We start from the raw sequence: 20,133 nt of genomic DNA, 5'->3' as shown, positions 1-20,133 counted from the left end.
AAATCGTTTTACGAAATCACGATAAATGACGCGAAAGATATAGAGGTAAACACTGTCAGAACAGAAGCAGACGCGTGCGCATTATGGAAATAGTCAAAATTACTAAAAATCCTAGTCAATTTGACTAGGATTTGCAGGGTTGTTTTTGTCAGGCTTGAATTTGTTGAATCAACCTAGCGATCCTAACCATAATGATTAAGGCGGTTCCAGAATAGGTTGTGTCCAGAAGTACAAGTGCAAGTGCGAACCAATGCTAAATGTATAGGAATCGCACTTGCACTTGTACTTCCACCTTGCCTTTTGCACCTATTCTGGAACCGCCTTTAGGAATCCTTATTACTTTTACTAGATTAAGATTAACTATAGAGTCATAGTTAATAATACCATCGAGATTTTTTTCGGTGCAGCACTGTAAAAACTGCAGGAATACACTTTAAACACAGTTTCAGGTGGCAGCACGGTACATATTCATAGAAATTTCTCTCCGTGTATGAGCATGTTACGCAATATTAGAATTTTATGTTCAAACAAATTTTTTAATTTTATTGTTGACTTGATAAAATAAATAATTTTCATGCTTTAAGTTAGAAATCTTGTTATTTATTGCAGTTCTGTATCATAAACTAAATTTTTTTGTAGTTAAATAAAACAAAATCTAAACTTATAAAGAAAATTCTTAAAATTTTTGAAATATTCACACGGAAAAAAATTAATCTCTAAACTTGAAATAATATTAATTTGAAGTCCAATGAAATATAAGTGTATCTAAATTAAACATTATAGTCACAATTACTGTGATAAGTTGTGTTTGATTCTGTCAAACTTTATACCAGAAAACGCCATAAATTCACATCTCTGATTTAGAGATTTGTTAATTTCACAACTTTTTTTATATGAATTAGGTACATTGTATTTTAAGTTAATCAGTGACAAAAAAGATTTAAACCATTTTAATTAATTAAGTATTAATTTTATTTTCAAATATCCAAATAAAAGCGAAGGTCTGTGAAGAAAGGTCTGTGAAATTTTAAGGTTACAATTGTCGCCTGACAAAATACGGCACTGACTGATTTAAATGACGTGAAATAGGTAAATAAACATTTTTCAACCACTTTTTCTCTAAACACAGACACTTTTTACAAAATAGGCCAACATACAATGGGTAAGAATCTTCTTAATAACCTAAATTCAAAAGATAGTTTAAATTCATGCAGAAACGCGGTTGTCAAGCGGTTGTAAAATGTAAAATTGGAAATGATTGGAAAGTAATGTAAATAATGACAGACAACAAGAAGCGGTTTACTGACAGTCGCCAGAAAAGAGCAGAAGCATGCAGAGAGCACAATGGTCCAGCTGTTATATTCTTAGCATTACATCACTTTCCAATTTTACATTTTACAACCGCGTTTCTGCATGAATTTAAACCATCTTTTGAATTTAGGTAATTAAGAAGATTCCTACTCGTTGTATGTTGGCCTATTTTGTAAAAAGTGTCTGTGTTTAGAGAAAAAGTGGTTGAAAAATGTTTATTTACCTATTTCACGTCATTTAAATCAGTCAGTGTCGTATTTTGTCAGGCGATAATTGTAACCTACAAATTTTACAGACCTTCCAACGCCGTTAAAACAAAAAAATGAAATAAAAATATATAACATTCGTATTGTGTTTTAAAAATATCCAACTACTTTTTTATACTTGTCAATGTATAGTTCATACAGCCCTACTAAAAATAAAATCAGGAATGGTCAGACAAATGGTCAGGCCGCCTGACCACTTTAATCCAGTTTTCTTACGATTCTGGATGGATCTCGTCAGAAATCTATCACAACTGATCAGGAGGAAGTTTAAAGTGGTCACAAGTTTGCTACTATCCCCTCCTCTTTGTTGACCCCGCCCATAATTGGTGACTGTTTGAGACCATTTGTATCTCATTTTTGACCATATTTTTAAGCCACTTCTGTTTTATTTATTTAAACAATATGCAAAAAGTTGCTACAAATTAATTTTAAAAAATATATTTTATTAATTAATATCAGTTTGTTTACATACGGAACAACTTGAAACTAATTCCCGGAATTAAATTAAAATTTGGACCCTACGGGGATCGAACCCCGACGCATGACCTAACCTAGTGCCTAAACTAACTGCCCTAACGACTGCGACTACCGAACCGACTTACATATTTCTGGATTCAACTGTCTATATAAAGAGCAACTGTAAAATAGTAAAATTCAATTACCAATATTATCAATAAATCAGAATAAACTGTTAAATAATTTTTATTAATTAATTATATTTCAATTTAGTCATAATAGGTTATGTGAATTAATAAAAATTAACATTATTAATTGAATCAATAATAAATTAAGTCTTAACTTTACAATTTGGAATGTTTCATAAACTATAATACGAATACAGATTAATAATAATTATTATTATATCTGCATTTAAAATGAATTTAGTATTTAATATTAATTTAATTTAACATTATAATTTATAATAATAATGAATTATTAATGCAATATTGAAATTTTTATAAATTTTAAATTTAAATTATTAATAATCATTATAGTAAGAAATTATTCTATTAATGATTAATAATAATTTAAATATAACTGTATTTCAATTATAATGCAAATACTTCTCATAATAAGTACTGACTGGTATAGTAAATTACTAATGTTATCAAACAAAATTTATTATTAATTAACTATATTAAATAATTACAAGTAAATATATATATATATATATATATATTAAATTAATATATTATAAATATACATTAAATAAATATATTAAATAATGTTAAAAGAATGGTCCGAATGTTTTGATTTATTTACCTACTTTTGCTGTATAATTAATTCAATAATTATACCAATTTGAAAAATGAGAACTTTTGTTAAGTTAAAAGAACAATTTTTATAATAGAATAATGTATTCTGAAATGTAAAAAATAAATTTGAAAGATTTTATATGTATATATAAATTTTCATGAGACTTTACCAAAATTAGAAAGATGTACCAAAATTTTTATAGGTTATGTGTTCACACATTTCAGAAATAGTCAAGAATTTCAGAAATGGTCAGGAATTTCAGAAATGGTCACAGCTTCGAAAATGGTGGGAGTAAAGTGGGAGGAGCTTGGAAAGTATTTGGTTAGGAATGGTGAGAAACGTTCGAAAACGTCAGAAGTGGTGAGACTGTTCAGGAATGTTCAGAAATTCTGACCATTCATGACGATTCCTGATTTTATTTTTAGTAGGGAGGGAAAACAATATAAATATTTTGTGAATAATTCTCACTCTAAATTGTGATAAATTATAAATTCTTATTACATCGAGTTATTACAAAAATAAGAATTATATAAATATACGACTAAAATTTTTAATATTGTTTATTCAAATAATATATTAGATTTGAATTTATTCAAGTAAGTTGATAGTTTAGAACATATGTTCCATATGTCATAAAATTTGAGATTCCTAATATCATTTTTAGGCATAAGAAATACGTGTTCTTCACAATACTATATTCGGATTAGATATAATACCAAATTTCAGTTTTAGTGATCTGCTTACATCTTACGTCCGATTCCAGTGATAGTTTATGCCTAAGTCTCAGATTTAATCTCTAATTTAGAGATTAATTTTTTTCCGTGCATAATTTTTAGAAAACGCATTTTCCAAAACAATGAAAAGAAATATTTTTGTGTTAAAATAGTCCAAAATAATTAAAAAATAAATTTTTGACCAAAAAATTTTTTTTAAATATTATTTTTGATCAACAAATTTTTTTTTCTTATTTTACCGAATTCTAACCCTTAAAATTAACCCCATTCAAAAACGGCCCGACCGATTTTTTATTTTTTTATTGGAAAATACTCGGGGAGGCCCAAATTAATAGTCCGGGAGCTAGCGACCAAAACAACTATCTCATTTCATACCGGCTGAAAATTTGAGTATAGATTACTGAAGACATGTAAATAACAGAAACCCACGTCTGGCAGGCCGGTGCTGGGGCAGGGGGGCGAATAGGTGAAAAATAATGTAAAATTTTCTCATTTCATACCGATTAAAACCTTCATAACTCGAAAGTTTACATCTACACGAGTGTAAAAATGTGCGTCTGGCAGTTCTGGGGTGGGGCAAAGTACGTCTGGCAAAGGGTTAAACACATAAAATAATCGAAATTTTTTTTCTCATTTCATACCGATTAAAACCTTTAAAAATCGAAAGTTTACATTCAAACAAGTGTAAAAATACACGTCTGGTTGTCGTGGGGTGGGGCAAAGTACGTCTGGCAGCCCTTCGAAGATGCGGCAAATGGGTCAATAGTTAAAAATAACCTACATTTTTCTTATTTCATACCGATTAAAACATTTATAAAACGAAAGCTTACATCTACGCGAGTGTAAAAATGTACGTCTGGCAAAGGGTTAATCACATAAAAAATCATAAAATTTAATCTCATTTCATACTGATTAAAACCATCATATATCAAAAGTTTACATTTAAACAAATGTAAAAATCTACATCTTCGAAGGGCTGCCAGACGTACTTTACCCCACCTCAGAACTGCCAGACGTACATTTTTACACTTGTTTGAATGTAAACTTTCGATTTCTAAAGGTTTTAATCGGTATGAAATGAGAAAAATTTTTTCGATTTTTTACGTGTTTAACCCTTTGCCATACGAAATTTGCCCCACCCCGGAACTGCCAGACGTACATTTTTACACTAGTATAGGGTTTCTGTTATTTACATGTCTTCAGTAATCTATACTCAAATTTTCAGCCGGTATGAAATGAGATAGTTGTTTTGGTCGCTAGCTCCCGGACTATAATAAAATCTGTCAAAAAACTTCATTTCGGAGAACTTTTTATTTAGACTTCATTCAAGCACACCGTGATAATCAGCGACCCCAAAAACCCCCGAGTAACAAGTTTCGGGCAAATTAAATCGATTTAAAAAAGTCGTTGCCATATTGTATTCGCCATTTTGAATTGTAAAAAACATACATCGGATTCGCAATCAGCGATCCTGAGAACCCCCGAGTAACGAGTCTCAGGCAAATTGAATCGATTGCATATGCTTTTACAGTCCCGTTTTCAAGTGGACCACCCGACCCCTTTATTCCATTTTACTCTTTATCGAAAAACATTTTACAATAGGTCAAATTAAAAGTAGAAATAGCAATTTTTCAATGTTAAGGAGCCCTTTTTAGAATATTTACTTTCAACAAAAAAGTGTGGGGTATAAAATTAGTTGTAATTTTTTCGAAAAAACATAAATTGTCATTAAAGAAAGAGATTAAAATTTTATTGAGCTTAAAACGAGAAGTGTAACTTAATTCTTTCTATTTCAGGAGAGTGTCGATCAATTCATCTTTAATTGACCTTGTTATTGCGCGTTTAAGGTCTGATGAACTTTACAGTCAAAGTGTTGCATTTCCTCATCCTGAGCACCGTAGTATGGCTTTAGCTAATCAAGCATCAATGTTGGTCGTGATATTAGCATTTAAACCATCGATATTACATAATCAAAATGCAATTATGAGAGAAATAGTAGACAGATTTTTTCCAGATACTTGGGTTATAAGTGTTTATATGGGAATTGTAATCGATCTTTGGGATTGGTGGGTTCCTTATAAAGCTGCTCGCTCTGCTTTAAACAACACACTTGAGATTAATAATGTTAAAATTATTTCGCAAAAATATGGACAAGCTATGGAGGTAACATTGAATTTTAATTTAAATTCTAATGTAAGCTTTAATTATAATCAAATTGATTTTGTAATTATGTATATATGTACATACACATAAGGCATTCTATCATCAGGTCGAAATCGATCAAGTCACATCTATGAGATGCAAATTAATTTTGTTTTCTACTTTTTCTAGATACAAATTTACAAAACTGAAGAAGTCAGGACAAAAGTAACTCTAGATGAAAGTACATTAGGATCAGTAATAAAATTAATTCGAGATTCAAATGTAACGTTACATTGGATTTTATTGCATACGGCCATTCCTACATTTCTTTTGGGAGACACAAAAAAGTCTAGATCTCTTCGTCTAATGGTTATACAAGAAAGTAAATATACCATCAATAATGGTTTACGATTGATTTTAAGTTCAGCACAAATAGAGCATGAAGTTAAACAACTATATAAAACGGTAATAACTTTAATAACATTATTTTAATTAATAATATTAATAATAACAAGATAATAACATATTATATTAGTAATTACATTTTTATTTAAATGAAATATTTCATTTCGCATATTATAGTCCGATTAAGTTAAATGATTACAAAATTTAACTTAGTTATAGTTAGTCAATTGTTATTTTTACATGATGGTTTTTGACAATCTTATGTCGCTGAATATCAAACTAGAATCAGTTTTCAAAATAACATTATCTTCTTGTGGCAACGGTTCTTGATGTGCAGCGTCAAGTATAAGTATACACAGGTTGTACCTTACCCATCCACTCTACCGCTTTGGTAATCTCCGCAGCGAAGGCCTCTTTATTCCATTTGAACTGACAGAACTACCTCTTTTCTTCTACTTCTCAATGTCAGAACATTTTAACAGCCACTTGACGTTTCATGGATTGTTATAAATATGACGATTTAAAGATGATTTAATTGTATCGATCTTTTTTACGGCAAAGTTAGCTGTGTTTGACTCTTGATGGTTCATGGATTGCCACAGCTTCATAACATTTTTTTAACGATTTAAAATTTTTTTAAATTTACGAAACTATATTTTTCGAATTTTGTCCATTTAAAATAGGGTTTCAGAGCACTGTGTACGTTCAGTTTATATTTTCGTTTATACTTCGGTATTCGTGTACTCGTGTTTTGCAGTTCTCGTCTTCGCTCGCAAGCCCTTGAATTCGGCTCGTGCGCTCGATACGTCTCGAACTGCAAACTTTACTTGTATGGAAATCAACCATTTTTTTCTCTAGATGCACAATATACTATTCTTTAAATTTTTATTCTACTTCTTCTTTTTAATAATAATTTACTTTTTAGCTGTTGATTGATAAAGAAGCAAAGTGGTTAAAAAACAAAGAAGCTTCTGTAGAGCGGATAAAAGGACTTGCTGAAATATTTGGAGGTCAGAAATTATTTGATGGCATTGATATGAATCAATGTTTGGAGATTTGGTTCAACGATATAAGTCAACATGTTGCTACTTTAAAGAAAGAGGATTCAAGAAAAATACCTCAATTATTACATGCTTTAGAAGAAGTTCAAGGTCTAAAACAGATTTGCACATATAGTCCTTATTTTATGTCCCACATTTTGTAAAATATACATCTTATTTTCAGAATTTCACCAGTTGGAAAATAACTTGCACATATCCCAGCATTTAAACGATACGAGAGATATTCTACATAACATGTTACACACAAGTAACGTTACCGAAGATACATTGATAACTTTAAATATTGTAACAGATTGTTGTTACGCTTGGAATATTATGGAATCGTTTATTCCAATTATGCAAGAAAATATTAAGGCGAAGCCACTGACTGTCATTAAACTCAAAGCTCTCTTTTTAAAAGTAAGTTTTTAAACTTATAAATAACAAGTTGCTTAAATGATATAATAAACATAAAATTTTAAAAATAGAGTTTGGACCTTTTACATTATAACGATTGTTTAAATGATAAATTAATAATTATGCAAAAATTAAATAATCATCTTCCCTTATTCGTCACAAATACAATTTTCGATACTAACGTGAAAGTCAGCAGCCAGTCAATTTTATATTGATAAATAAGCAAAAACAAAAGTCAAATGTTTAACTAATAAATACCACAAATATCTTATAGTTATCTCAAAAGGAAGTTCCGTCGGGAAAATTAACCAAAAAGGGAATTTTGTGCCCTGATTACGAAAATCATAGTGAAAATTGGTGACTAGGTCATCTTCATGGTAAAAACCATAAAATTGTGGTTTTTGCGTTTAACTCGTTGGATTGGATTAATCATAATTTTTTGTGTTTAAAACTATTTGTAAATTTTTTTCTGCTTTTTTTGCTTTTATTTTAATCAGGGCACAAAATTACGTAAATATACCAAGTTTCATTAAAATCGGACATATGTGACTGTCCACGAGAAAACACGGCTTAGCTTTAAAAAATCAATTTTGAGTTTTTATGCTAATCGATAGATATTATATTGCTTTTTCAAATGCAAAAATCAAAAGTTATAAATTGTCAATTACTTTTGACAATACAACGTTTTAAAGATGTTATATTGTATGCATTCCTTCGTTCTGCTTCTACTTCAATCACTCGCCTGTGAAAGCTAAGCCATGTTTTCTCGTGGACAGTCACATATGCACTAATCGGAAGTATATCCGATAGAAGAATTAGAAATGGTGAGCTCCTTAGATAAGCGCATCCTTATTTTTGGTGCATCATCGATAGCGAGTCGGTAGATATGCAACAGAATTCCAGGACAGTATGGTTGTAGTGCGTGATCACCTCAGCAGAGTAGTAAAGGTTAAAGCCGTGTGAAGTGAGATTAAGATTGGAGAGGCAACTCACGGGAGTAGGCACTGTCAGACAAGGGAGGCTCTATACGAGTTGTTTGTCCCAGCTCAAAAAGCCTCTCAGTTCTTTTACCGTCTCATTGTCGGGATCAAAAATTAGATCCGACATCGGGACCTCTCTTGGATTTGAATTCTGGAATTTTCGTACTAGGAATTTGAGAAACCTGGGTCTAAATTCCTCGAGAATCTGGCATTCATACAGGACATGAGTCAAGGTCCTTCTCTCCGCACCGCAGCGACAGATGTGCTCCGTCCTCCAATGTATACGCTCGAAGTGTTCAGCTGTATAAGTGTGTGAAATGCGAAGTCTGGTAATAGTATTGATCCAGTTTCTTGGAGCTGACATACCTTCAAACCAAACCTCGGTGATTTAGCTGTAACTTTTGAAAAATATGCGTGATTTGATACATCCACATCCTCGTAAGGCCATGAGATTTTTAGCCAGGAAGCATAGTCAAGGATTAGCACGGACTTCAGTAGGTCATTCATATCCGTATTTCGTATGTTAGAGCAGAGTTGACTTTGCTCGAAAGACAGTTGTTGATTTTATTTCAGGCAGATTGTGAATCTGTTACTATAAGTGTTTCAATATATTTTCGTTTTTGTGCGTGTAGAACTGCCCTAAAAATGAAATAGAATTCTGCGTTAAGAGTAGACGTGTAAGGTTGTAGTGGGGTGTCACAGGTAAATCCACTGGTCTTTTCGCAAAACGCCGAAGCCGAGAGAAAAGTTGAAGGATTAGTTGTAGCATCTGTGTATATAATATTGTAGTCTGGGTAAGAGTTATGGGAGCGTTCACAAATTACGTAACGCTAATTTTTGAAAATTTTGACCCCCCCTCCCCCCATGTAACACACTGTTGCATACATTAGCGCCATTTTTTCTGCTGTACATAACAAATAGCTAGACCCCCCCCCCTCCCCTTTATAATGTTACGTAATTTGTGAACGCTCCCTATTGACAAAAGTTCGAAATTCCATTTCTGAGTGTGGTGAATCCTGGAGCACGATACTGGAGGAAGTATCACATTCGAACGGAGAGGACAAAGATTGTTAGCTCCAATCGAAGTGAAACTGTTTTTTTGATTGGAAAAAAGTCTTGTTATAGGTTCAACCCGGAGAAATGCATTTAGTAGAGAGAAACCGGATATCCTAAATGTAGAGATACCCTGTGTCACCCTTTCGTCAAGAAGTTTTAATTTCGGAAGAAGGGGATTTTCTCTCCAAGAGAGATTCCGAAGAAGAAAGGTGTTGGCAAGATATGCTCTTCTATATGAAAGGGAAGCCTCATTGGCCTCTGAGAGCAAAGTCAAAACAGGAGAGAATTTCATAGGGCCCAGGATCGTTCTCAGGGCGGCGAATTGAACTCTATCCAGTAGTATAGGTATCTCTCAATATCTCTTAGATAGATGTTGAAGAGGATCGTAGATAAACCCACCCCTCTGAGGGACCCCTACCCCGCAAGTTTCTGGATTTGAGCCGTCTTGGTATAAAATTGATTATGTGTGTATTGAAATTTAAATTCTTAAGTTGTTTGTTGAGGATATCCGGACGAACATTATTAAATTGCTAAGGTGCTTAACTTATTCGAGAATCCATTGTGAACACCCGTGACGAAGGAGGCAACCGAGTCATTTGAGGAGCGCATTTTGCGAAATCCATGCTGGTGTCGGGGTATGAGACTCCGACATTATTTTCCAGTCTATACTGGATAAGTTTCTCGAAAGAACGATGCTGAAAAATGGTCAAAATTTGCCCCCCAAGGGGATTGTAAAAGAAGTATATGTTTTTATAGATTTTGACCTGCTGAATCCGAAAATTAACCTTAAAAAGTTCTAAACCTTGGGGAGAGGGTTGAAAAACCACCCTTAACTCAGAGACACCGTTTTCAATACAAAACAGTAAAATATGATAAAATTATTAAATAAGAAATGTTTACACTATAATTTAATAAATTAAGGTAACAGTAATAACAACCGCAAAATTTAAATCACGATTACGACCCTTGCAGTTTATAAAACTACCCGCTCATATATCAACACTTATGCCAAACCCCCAAAAAGATATAAAACGTCAATATATTGATACATAACAAAGCAATAATTAATCCTTTAAAAATAAACAACGTTTACCACTACTGCAGAAATATCGGCCACCCCTAAATATGTTAAAAAATCAGCCCTAAACAACCAAAAACGAAAAAAAACTTAAAATGTCATGGACTAAGATTCTAATGTTTTTGTTAAAGAGTTATCCCTACCAATAACAAATAAGCAACTATTGTTACATCCACCATTAACTCAACAACCCTTAATCATGATCAGAAACTACCCCTTTATCATCCCTAAAAAATTACCTCCGAAGTTACAAATTAAAAACCAAATTATTTTACTATTTATGACACTTTAAATACATGTTTGATATGGTGATAATCAATTTATTGCTATCAATAAAGAAAACACATAAAATAAGGTAAATAATAAATAAATAAATAATAAATAAGGTACAGTTTTTGATGGTCCAATCTATAAAGATCAGGGCTATTAGATCCAACCGCTGAAGGTTAGATATATTGTAGTCAAATTAATAAATATCAGGGTTATCAGATCAAACCACTGAAGGTAAGAAACATTTTAGTCCAATCAATTATTATAAGGGTTATCAGGTCAAACCACTGAAGGTAAGATACATTGTTGTCCAATCAATGAAGATCAGAGTTATTAGGTCCAACCACTGAAGGTAAGAAACATTGTGGACCACTCAATGAAAATTAGTGTTATTAGGTCCAACCACTAGAGGTGAGAAACATTGTTGTCCAATCAATAAAGATCAGGGTTATCAGATCAAACCACTGAAGGAAAGGAACATTGTTGACCACTCAATGAAGATCAGTGTTATCAGGACCAACCACTGAAGGTAAGAAACATTGTGGACCACTCAATGAAGATCAGGTTTATCAGATTAAACCACTAAAGGTAAGATACATTGTTGTCCAATCAATGAAGATCAGGGTTATCAGATCAAACCACTGAAGGTAAGGAACATTGTTGACCACTCAATGAAGATCAGTGTGATCAGGACTAATCACTGAAGGAAAGGAACATTGTTGACCACTCAATGAAGATCAGTGTTATCAGGACCAACCACTGAAGGTAAGAAACATTGTTGTCTAATCAATCAGTGGTTGGACCTGATAACCCTTATAATAATTGATTGGACTACAATGTTTCTTACCTTCAGTGGTTTGATCTGATAACCCTGATCTTTATTGATTAGACTACAATATATCTTACCTTCAGTGGTTGGATCTAATAGCCCTGATCTTTATTGATTGGACCACCCAAGACTACCTTCAAGGTTTGAATACTTTATGTGTTTTCTTTATTGATTGCAATCAATTGATTATCACCATATCAAACATGTATTTAAAGTGTCATAAATAGTAAAATAATTTGGTTTTTAATTTGTAACTTCGGAGGTAATTTTTTAGAAATGATATAGGAGCAGTTTCTGATCATGATTTAGGGTTGTTGAGTTAATGGTAGATATAACAATAGTTGCTTATTTGTTATTAATAGGGATAACTCTTTAACAAAAACATTAAAATCTTAGTCCATGACATTTTAAGTTTTTTTTCGTTTTTGGTTGTTTAGGGGTGGTATTTTAACATATTTAGGGGTGGTCGATATTTTCACAGTAGTGGTGAACGTTGTTTATTTTTAAAGGATTAATTATTGCTTTGTTATGTATCAATATATTGACGTTTTATACCTTTTTGGGGGTTTGGCATAAGTGTTGATGTATGAGGGGTAGTTTTTTAAACTGCAAGGGTCGTAATTTAAATTATGCGTTTGTTATTACTGTTAAGTACCTTAATTTATTAATTTATAGTGTAAACATTTCTTATTTAATAATTTTATCATATTTTACTACTTTTTATTGCAAACGGTGTCTGTGAGTTAAGGGTGGTTTTTCAACCCTTTCCCCAAGGTTTAGAACTTTCTAGGGTTGATTTTCGGATTCAGCAGGTCAAAATCTATAAAAACATATACTTCTTTTACAATCCCCTTCGGGGGCAAATTTTGACCATTTTTCAGCATGGTTCTTTTCGAGAAAACAGGAGGGTCAAACCATTTTATTTCGCCTAATGTATTTTTGATCTTTATAAAAAATTTCAATATTTCGGGAAAATATTCTTATATGTTTTGGGATTACGAAATGCACAATGATTTGTAAAAAATAATTTCATTTCATATAAAAAAAGATATTATAAATTGAGAGTACATGAAAAAAGGTTACATTGACAGGCATTACAAAATATTTAAAAAAGGTGTAATCTCTTTAAGAAATATAAAAAAAGCGATTGATATTTATTTTTTAAGACTTAATTTGTGATTTGAACTTGATAAAAGTATCAAATAATTTATAATAAACTGTAAAATATGTTATTTAAGTTTCTGTATGAAATGTCAAAAATCGATCATATTTAATAATTTTTTTTGACAAAGTAATTTAATTTTCGTAAATCAGAATTATTTGAATAATAAGTATTTTAAATACACTTTATTATTATTTAAATACTTTTTTGATTATCAACTGAGAAATATAAAAAAATTTACCTTAAAAATGAACCATTCTTCATTTTATCGGGATTTTGAATGTTTGTAACTTCGTTGGAGAAAACCCGATTTATGCCAAATTTTTGGAGCATGTTGATTGAAGCAATATCTTCCTGCTACTAAAATTTCGCGATGGGTTTTGCACTAGTTTTCAAAAGAAATTGATTTAAAAAAATTGTTTATTTTGAAGGTTAATGACAAGTATTATAGCTGACTTGAAGTTGGTTTGTTTTAAACTGACTTTAAAAAAATCGTTTTATTTTGAATTTGTCTTTTATTGCAAGTAGCAAACCAACTTCAAGTTAGTTATAATACTTGTCTGTAACCTTCAAAATAAACAATTTTTTTAAATCAATTTCTTTTGAAAACTAGTGCAAAACCCATCGCGAAATTTTAGTAGCAGGAAGATATTGCTTCAATCAACATGCTCAAAAAATTTGGCATAAATCGGGTTTTCTCCAACGAAGTTACAAACATTCAAAATCCCGATAAAATGAAAAATGGTTCATTTTTAAGGTAAATTTTTTTATATTTCTCAGTTGATAATCAAAAAAGTATTTAAATAATAATAAAGTGTATTTAAAATACTTATTATTTAAATAATTCTGATTTACGAAAATTAAATTACTTTGTCAAAAAAAATTATTAAATATGATCGATTTTTGACATTTCATACAGAAACTTAAATAACATATTTTACAGTTTATTATAAATTATTTGATACTTTTATCAAGTTCAAATCACAAATTAAGTCTTTAAAAATAAATATCAATCGCTTTTTTTATATTTCTTAAAGAGATTACTCCTTTTTTAAATATTTTGTAATGCCTGTCAATGTAACCTTTTTTCATGTACTCTCAATTTATAATATCTTTTTTTATATGAAATGAAATTATTTTTTACAAATCATTGTGCATTTCGTAATCCTAAAACATATAAGAATATTTTCCCGAAATATTGAAATTTTTTATAAAGATCAAAAATACATTAGGCGAAATAAAATGGTTTGACCCAGGACTAAGGACTATTGGTCGAGGAGAGCAACATCATTCTGTTTAAGAGAGTAGACAAGACCTCATGAGCAGCCCCTCCAAGACCCTTAATAATGTCACCTGAGATTCCATCAAGACCCGGTGTAGAATCCGGATTACACCAAGATATAGCTGCCCTGAATTCTTGAGAAATAAATGATAGAAATGTTTTAGAGTTATAGTAAGTTGAAGTTTTGAAAAAGGTATATCGATAGGACATATCCTTGCGAATAAGGTCATTACGAAAATTATTCAAAGCAGGAGTTTGAGTGTCAGTTTAAATATTAGTACATAGTTGATTGGTGCCTCCCGCAGGGGACATATTTTCACAAAATTGTTTAAATCTTTCAGTTTTCTGTTGACTAAAAATGTGTTTAATTGCTTTGTTTCTACGTTTTGACTCAATTCTACACGGAGAGAAATGTGCTACGAATAACGCATGAGACATGTTGGTTCGTTTTTCGCATAGACTTCTGTACCTAATTTTGCAAAGGCCTGTTTTCAAAATCCTTGAAAAATCAGCATGGATTTCTTGCAACTTACGTACGTCTGCTCATGCGCTAAGAGCAACAGATTTCTCTCCGTGTATTTATATATGTTTGATTAGCTAACATAATACAAACGATAATTTTGCCTTCAGTTTGCTGCCCTAGACATTAGCGTCTTGGAATCTGGTAGGGAAAGAAGTGTTTGATGGGAATATCTCTTTCGAAAGCATTTAAGTTAGTAAAGACGAGCCTCTGATATTATTGCGAGCATTATAATCACCACAGAGAATATGATTGAAAGCTGTGGGGAGAGTGTAGGAGATGTTTTCCCATGTATTGAGGGGGATACCATCACCTGGTGGAGCGTGTAGACACGTAATTTCAGTATCTCCATAGTGGGTCTCCGTGATGTATACAAAATCAGGGCTGTAAGACCAGAGTAAAAGTTCCAATTCTGGTCTTTTGGGTACGATACTTCTAGCGTTCCAAAGGAGTAGTTTGAATGTTCACTGACAGTTTTCGTGCTATCACAGGGTTGCCACGCTTTTACTCATTTAAAATTCCCTGACTTTTCCAGGTTTTCCAGGTTAAAAAACGGAATTTTTCCAGGTTTTTAAAAATACATTTATTATTTACCAAATTAAATAACTTTAATACATTTTTATAAATACATAAAACTTTCATATAAAACTGCATTTCGCTTTATAATTTTTATTAATTACTCAATATTTTTCATTTGGTCATCTAATAAGTTTGCTTCTTCTAACAGTCTTCTTTTCTTTTCAGTCAACTCCTTCAACATTACAGCCTTTCTCTTTTTTTCTTGTTGTTCCTTAAGCTTTTCATTGTCCTCGCTTTTCTTCTTTTCAAGATATTCGACCTATTTTTTTCGCGCGTTTCGAGCAGCATGAAGCATGTGTTTATCAATTTTGACTTTTTCAATTCCTCCAACACTATGAACTGCATCCCATATACGTCGCTGAGCCACGAGAGATTCATCATTTTGATTTTCCACGATGCATTCTTTATTTACAGAGAAACCACGTTCAACACTAGCATTTCCATGAAATAGGACAAATATGATTTTTAAACAATCGAGAAGAACATCCGATTCTGTAGTACTGCATCTTTTCAAAACGCTACACCAGAATACGTCTATTCGATCAGTCTTCTTAGAGAAATTTTTCATCATATCGAAAGCAACTGGCTGAGATATAATATTTTGAAACTGCTTCTCAGCTTTATCAGCATTTATTGCACTCAGTCTTTTTTTAATCACAAGGATTTCTAAATAAGCCGCAATTCCTTTAAGACTAATCTTTTTGTTATTTACAATGAGACAGGGATCACAGAATGTAATGACTCTCGCAAACTTGTATCTTAGAGGTGATTTCTCTAAAAGTTTACTGGTCATGTGTTGCAAAAAACTTAAGTAATCTTGCTTAAAAAACAACAATTCTTTTTCTGAAATTTTCACCTTTCGCAAAGCGTCTTGAGTTCCATAACCAAGATTGAGGTTTTTCGCTCCAACAGTATTTTCAGATTTCATCACGTCAATATCAATCAATGACTTTTCTTCAAGAATTTCTTTCTTAATAAATTTTTCCATTAAATTTACAACAATTATTTTCAGATCCGTATACAAGAAAGGAGCCATGGGCTGGTCAGTTTGATAAATTGTTAAAAATGGTTCGATTTCATTAGCAATAGCTTCAAAAAATGCTAATTTAGGACCAATCAATTTGTCAGTAATCATTGCAGACATTTTCTTAAAACTCGCTGAAGATGTGTTTTTCGTCTTGTCTTTGGTGTATTCTTCAACGAACGTCTTAATCTTTGGTGTAAGTTCTTGAGCTCTTCTCGCAGTCGATCCATTGTTTAACCACCGGACAGAACAAAATTTGAGCGGAAAAGAAGTTGAACCTGTGTAGTGAGTGAAGTCAGCTTTGCGCGCTGGTGAGTTTTTGAAGACATTGTAAATGGTTCTCAAGAATTCAACAAGTTTCCAATCAGCAGCTTTTTCTCCTGACTTAAATGCATTATGTGCCGTATGAAGACCGCAAACGCCGATATCCAAGAGCTCCGGATAATTAGGTTCTTGTCCTGCCAAAAATAGTATAAGATCATTTAAAACTTTCTTATTAACATACGGCCCGTCCATAGATAGCTGAAGTAATCGCTTTAATTCAAAGGCCTCCAAACTTTTTAGAATTGCTTTCAGCAACTCTGACGCCGTAGTGTGTCCCAAAATGGTAGAATTAAAGTACCTGCAAATTGCTTTGTTTTCAGAATCACTCCAGTATCTGATCATTAAATCCAATTGCTCCTTATCAGATACTTTGTTCAGTGATTCATCAAATGCAACCGAAAAAATTTGACTGCTCATAATTACCTTCTTAAGATCTTCATGAAAATATGGTCCTAACCCATACACTAGGAGATATCCTAATTTGGTACGTTCTAATTGCATTGTTTGAATTACTTCATAGTCGGGACACATAAGTTTAACACTTTGGAGAGTTTTTGCTTTCGTAACTGATTCTTTAATTTCAAAATGATTCGTTTTTCTCGATTTTTCAACAGATTGTTGTGATTGCAGGTTTTCATTAGGCGACAAATTTTCTTTCTGATGATCGGATTCACTTTGTTGTGTTTCTGAAATGTAATATGAAAGTGTTCAAAAATTAAATTCTTCAAAATCGATTAATTTTTTCAAGACATGTTTAATTACACAGTCATACAAAAAAAAATTTTTGTCAGAAACACTACACTAGTATGTGTTGAATTTAATTTATTGTTCAATATTTTATAAATCGAAATAGACTTCTTACAATGAAATAAATGTTCTTTATCTTCAGGGGTGAATTTAGACAATTAATTGTCAATTTAACCTTTGTATAAAATTTATTCTTTATCCTTGGTCACAATAATCAAACAAAATTGACAATTTAACATACATTCACTCACTCATTCATAAATCTCACAATTCTGCAAATTAACAATGAAGATTATTAGTCGGCGGACACAGCTGTTTTCTTTTTTAATGATTTAACAAAAAGGATAGAATTAATTTAAAAAAAAATCAAATGAGAATCGCGGAACAATGGAAGTTACTTATCTTTTATTATCTTTGTCGATTCTCTTAGCAGGTTCAACGTCTCGCAGGCGTGATTTGTCATTTTGTCAGTTTCGTCCTGGATCACTTCGTGATCGGGTTAATGTGATATGATCAAATCAATCAGTTGAATCTCGCCTTGAGTTATCAATCCGCTTGGACATACGTATTTGTGAAAACGCCGCTCCGGAAGTCAACTATGCTCGATTGTTCGCCAATCGTCACTCCTCCACAGAAAAACGTGTTCGGGTCAAAGTCGTTCCTCTCCCACAAAGCAACGAAAACAAGAGAAGTTGCGACAGACCCGAATAGGTTCTATTTTATTTTTACTGTTCCAATTAAAAAAACTGTAATAAGACGATTCCGAATTATAATTCACACTCTCATGTTCAATTTTAGTTTTATATTACTTACCCCGCTAACGGGTACACAAAGCTCGTCGCAGCGCGACTTCCGCGATTCTGACGCTATACAGAGATTTTGGGCATGAGTTACCGTAACATCGTCAAATTTCGTTCTTTCGTCGATTTCACACGATCATACTCAACGACGTGACAACGACTTATTCACCCTCACACATGATAATTCGTTACAAGTATATTCCCATGTATTTCTTCCCGCTTTTTGCCATGGCTCAATAAGTGTATTCTGATGTAATTTTTCTCTTAAATCTGAATTCATAGTCAGAATAAGTTAAGTCAATATAATAGTTCTGACTATTCAAATTCGGATTCATTGGAAAAAATACATGGGGATACACTCGTAGTGTCAAAATTTTTTTCCATTTTTCTTTTTTTTTAGGGTTCCGTACACCTACGGTGTATCGGCGGAACCCTATTGGTGAGACTCTGTTGTCCGTAGCCAAATCGTGTCCCCCCCCCCTAGCGGCTAAACTATTTGACCTAAAGAGCTCAAATTTGGTACAGATATGTATTTTCACACGTAGATTACAGGAAAAATATAGCGAATGTGATTGGACGTGATGGGCATAGCGTTGTCAAGGAAATAACAAGATTTTTGGCCAAAAATGCATAAAAAGTGACCATTCCCCCCCCCTTAACTTCTAAACTATTCGACATGGAGAGCTGAAATTTTGCATGCTGGTGTATTTTTACTCGAATATTACAGGAAAAATATAGAGAACTTGATATGTAATGATGGCCATAGCGTTGTCAAGGAAAAACTAAAAAATTAAAAAAAAAAAATTTTTTTTTCCTAATTTTTACATTATTTGACCTAATGAGCTGAAAATTAGTATCCTAGTGTATTATTACAGTCTGACGACAAAAAATTTATTTAAGAAACTTTTTGAAAAAAAATCAAAAAAAAATTTTTTTTAATTTTTTTTTTCAAAAAAAAAAAATTTTTTTAAATTTTTTTTTAGTTTTAACACGTGGCATTAAATATTTTAAGGAAGAGAGTGAAATTTTAAGAGAATAAATGAGAGATTGTTTTCTGACTTTAATTTCTTAACTAAAAATAAAAAAAAATTGGACAAGTGCGAGTTGTACTCGCACTGCAATGGCGGGTTCCGCACACAAATATTAAAACAATACTTGCAACATTGATCGGTAATTGGTAGAATTAAAATAAACAATTATAAAAATATATTAAAATCATTTGATAAAAAAAAATAACTAAAAGAAATTAAAGTATTGTATATCTAATATTGTAAACAATAATAAGCAGAGGAACTATAATAAATTTTGAAAATTTTGTTCCTCTGCTTATTATTGTTTACAATATTAGATATATACAATACTTTAATTTTTTTTAGTTATTTTTTTTTATCAAATGATTTTAATATATTTTTATAATTGTTTATTTTAATTCTACCAATTACCGATCAATGTTGCAAGTATTGTTTTAATATTTGTGTGCGGAACCCGCCATTGCAGTGCGAGTACAACTCGCACTTGTCCAATTTTTTTGAGTATAACTCAAATATTCTTATATTATATTATTATATTTGCCAATATGACAATTCCAATTTCAAACCTCTATTTAGCGTGAAAAAGTACATTCAAATATACTAGTGTAGTATCTTTAGTCAATTAATTGTTTTTAGTGTATGCCTGTGTTATCAACATATTACGTTTTTTAAAAAATATATTTCTGAATAAGATTGACAAATACAATACCTTCATTATTACTTTTCAAATAATTTTCCATTTTATTGAATGCGTTTAGAGCACTTACAGCTGTAATATGTTTACTTCCATCCATATGACTTACTAAAGCACTTTTACCCATATTACTCAAATTGAAACTTTTTTTGCAAATCTTACAGTAACATGAAAAATTATTATCT

At 31.7% G+C, this 20,133-nt stretch overlaps 1 protein-coding gene across 4 annotated transcripts in view; it reads left to right on the top strand.

Annotated features, from left to right (window-relative positions):
* Positions 1-20,133, top strand: part of LOC122500724 (WASH complex subunit 5) — a 182,912-nt gene that overhangs the window by 23,035 nt on the left and 139,744 nt on the right. For all 4 annotated transcript variants that reach the window (XM_043609793.1, XM_043609791.1, XM_043609790.1 and 1 more), the window contains exons 5-8: positions 5,365-5,731; positions 5,900-6,175; positions 7,041-7,266; positions 7,340-7,575. In XM_043609793.1, the coding sequence (XP_043465728.1) occupies positions 5,365-5,731; positions 5,900-6,175; positions 7,041-7,266; positions 7,340-7,575 (1,105 nt within the window). The remainder of the gene's footprint in view (positions 1-5,364; positions 5,732-5,899; positions 6,176-7,040; positions 7,267-7,339; positions 7,576-20,133) is intronic.

This window comes from Leptopilina heterotoma, unplaced genomic scaffold (assembly GCF_015476425.1).
Source record: "Leptopilina heterotoma isolate Lh14 unplaced genomic scaffold, ASM1547642v1 Lhet_190, whole genome shotgun sequence".
Classification (NCBI taxonomy): Eukaryota; Metazoa; Arthropoda; class Insecta; order Hymenoptera; family Figitidae; genus Leptopilina; species Leptopilina heterotoma.
Note: the sequence above shows the minus strand (reverse complement) of the source record. Positions and strands in the feature narration are given on the sequence as shown.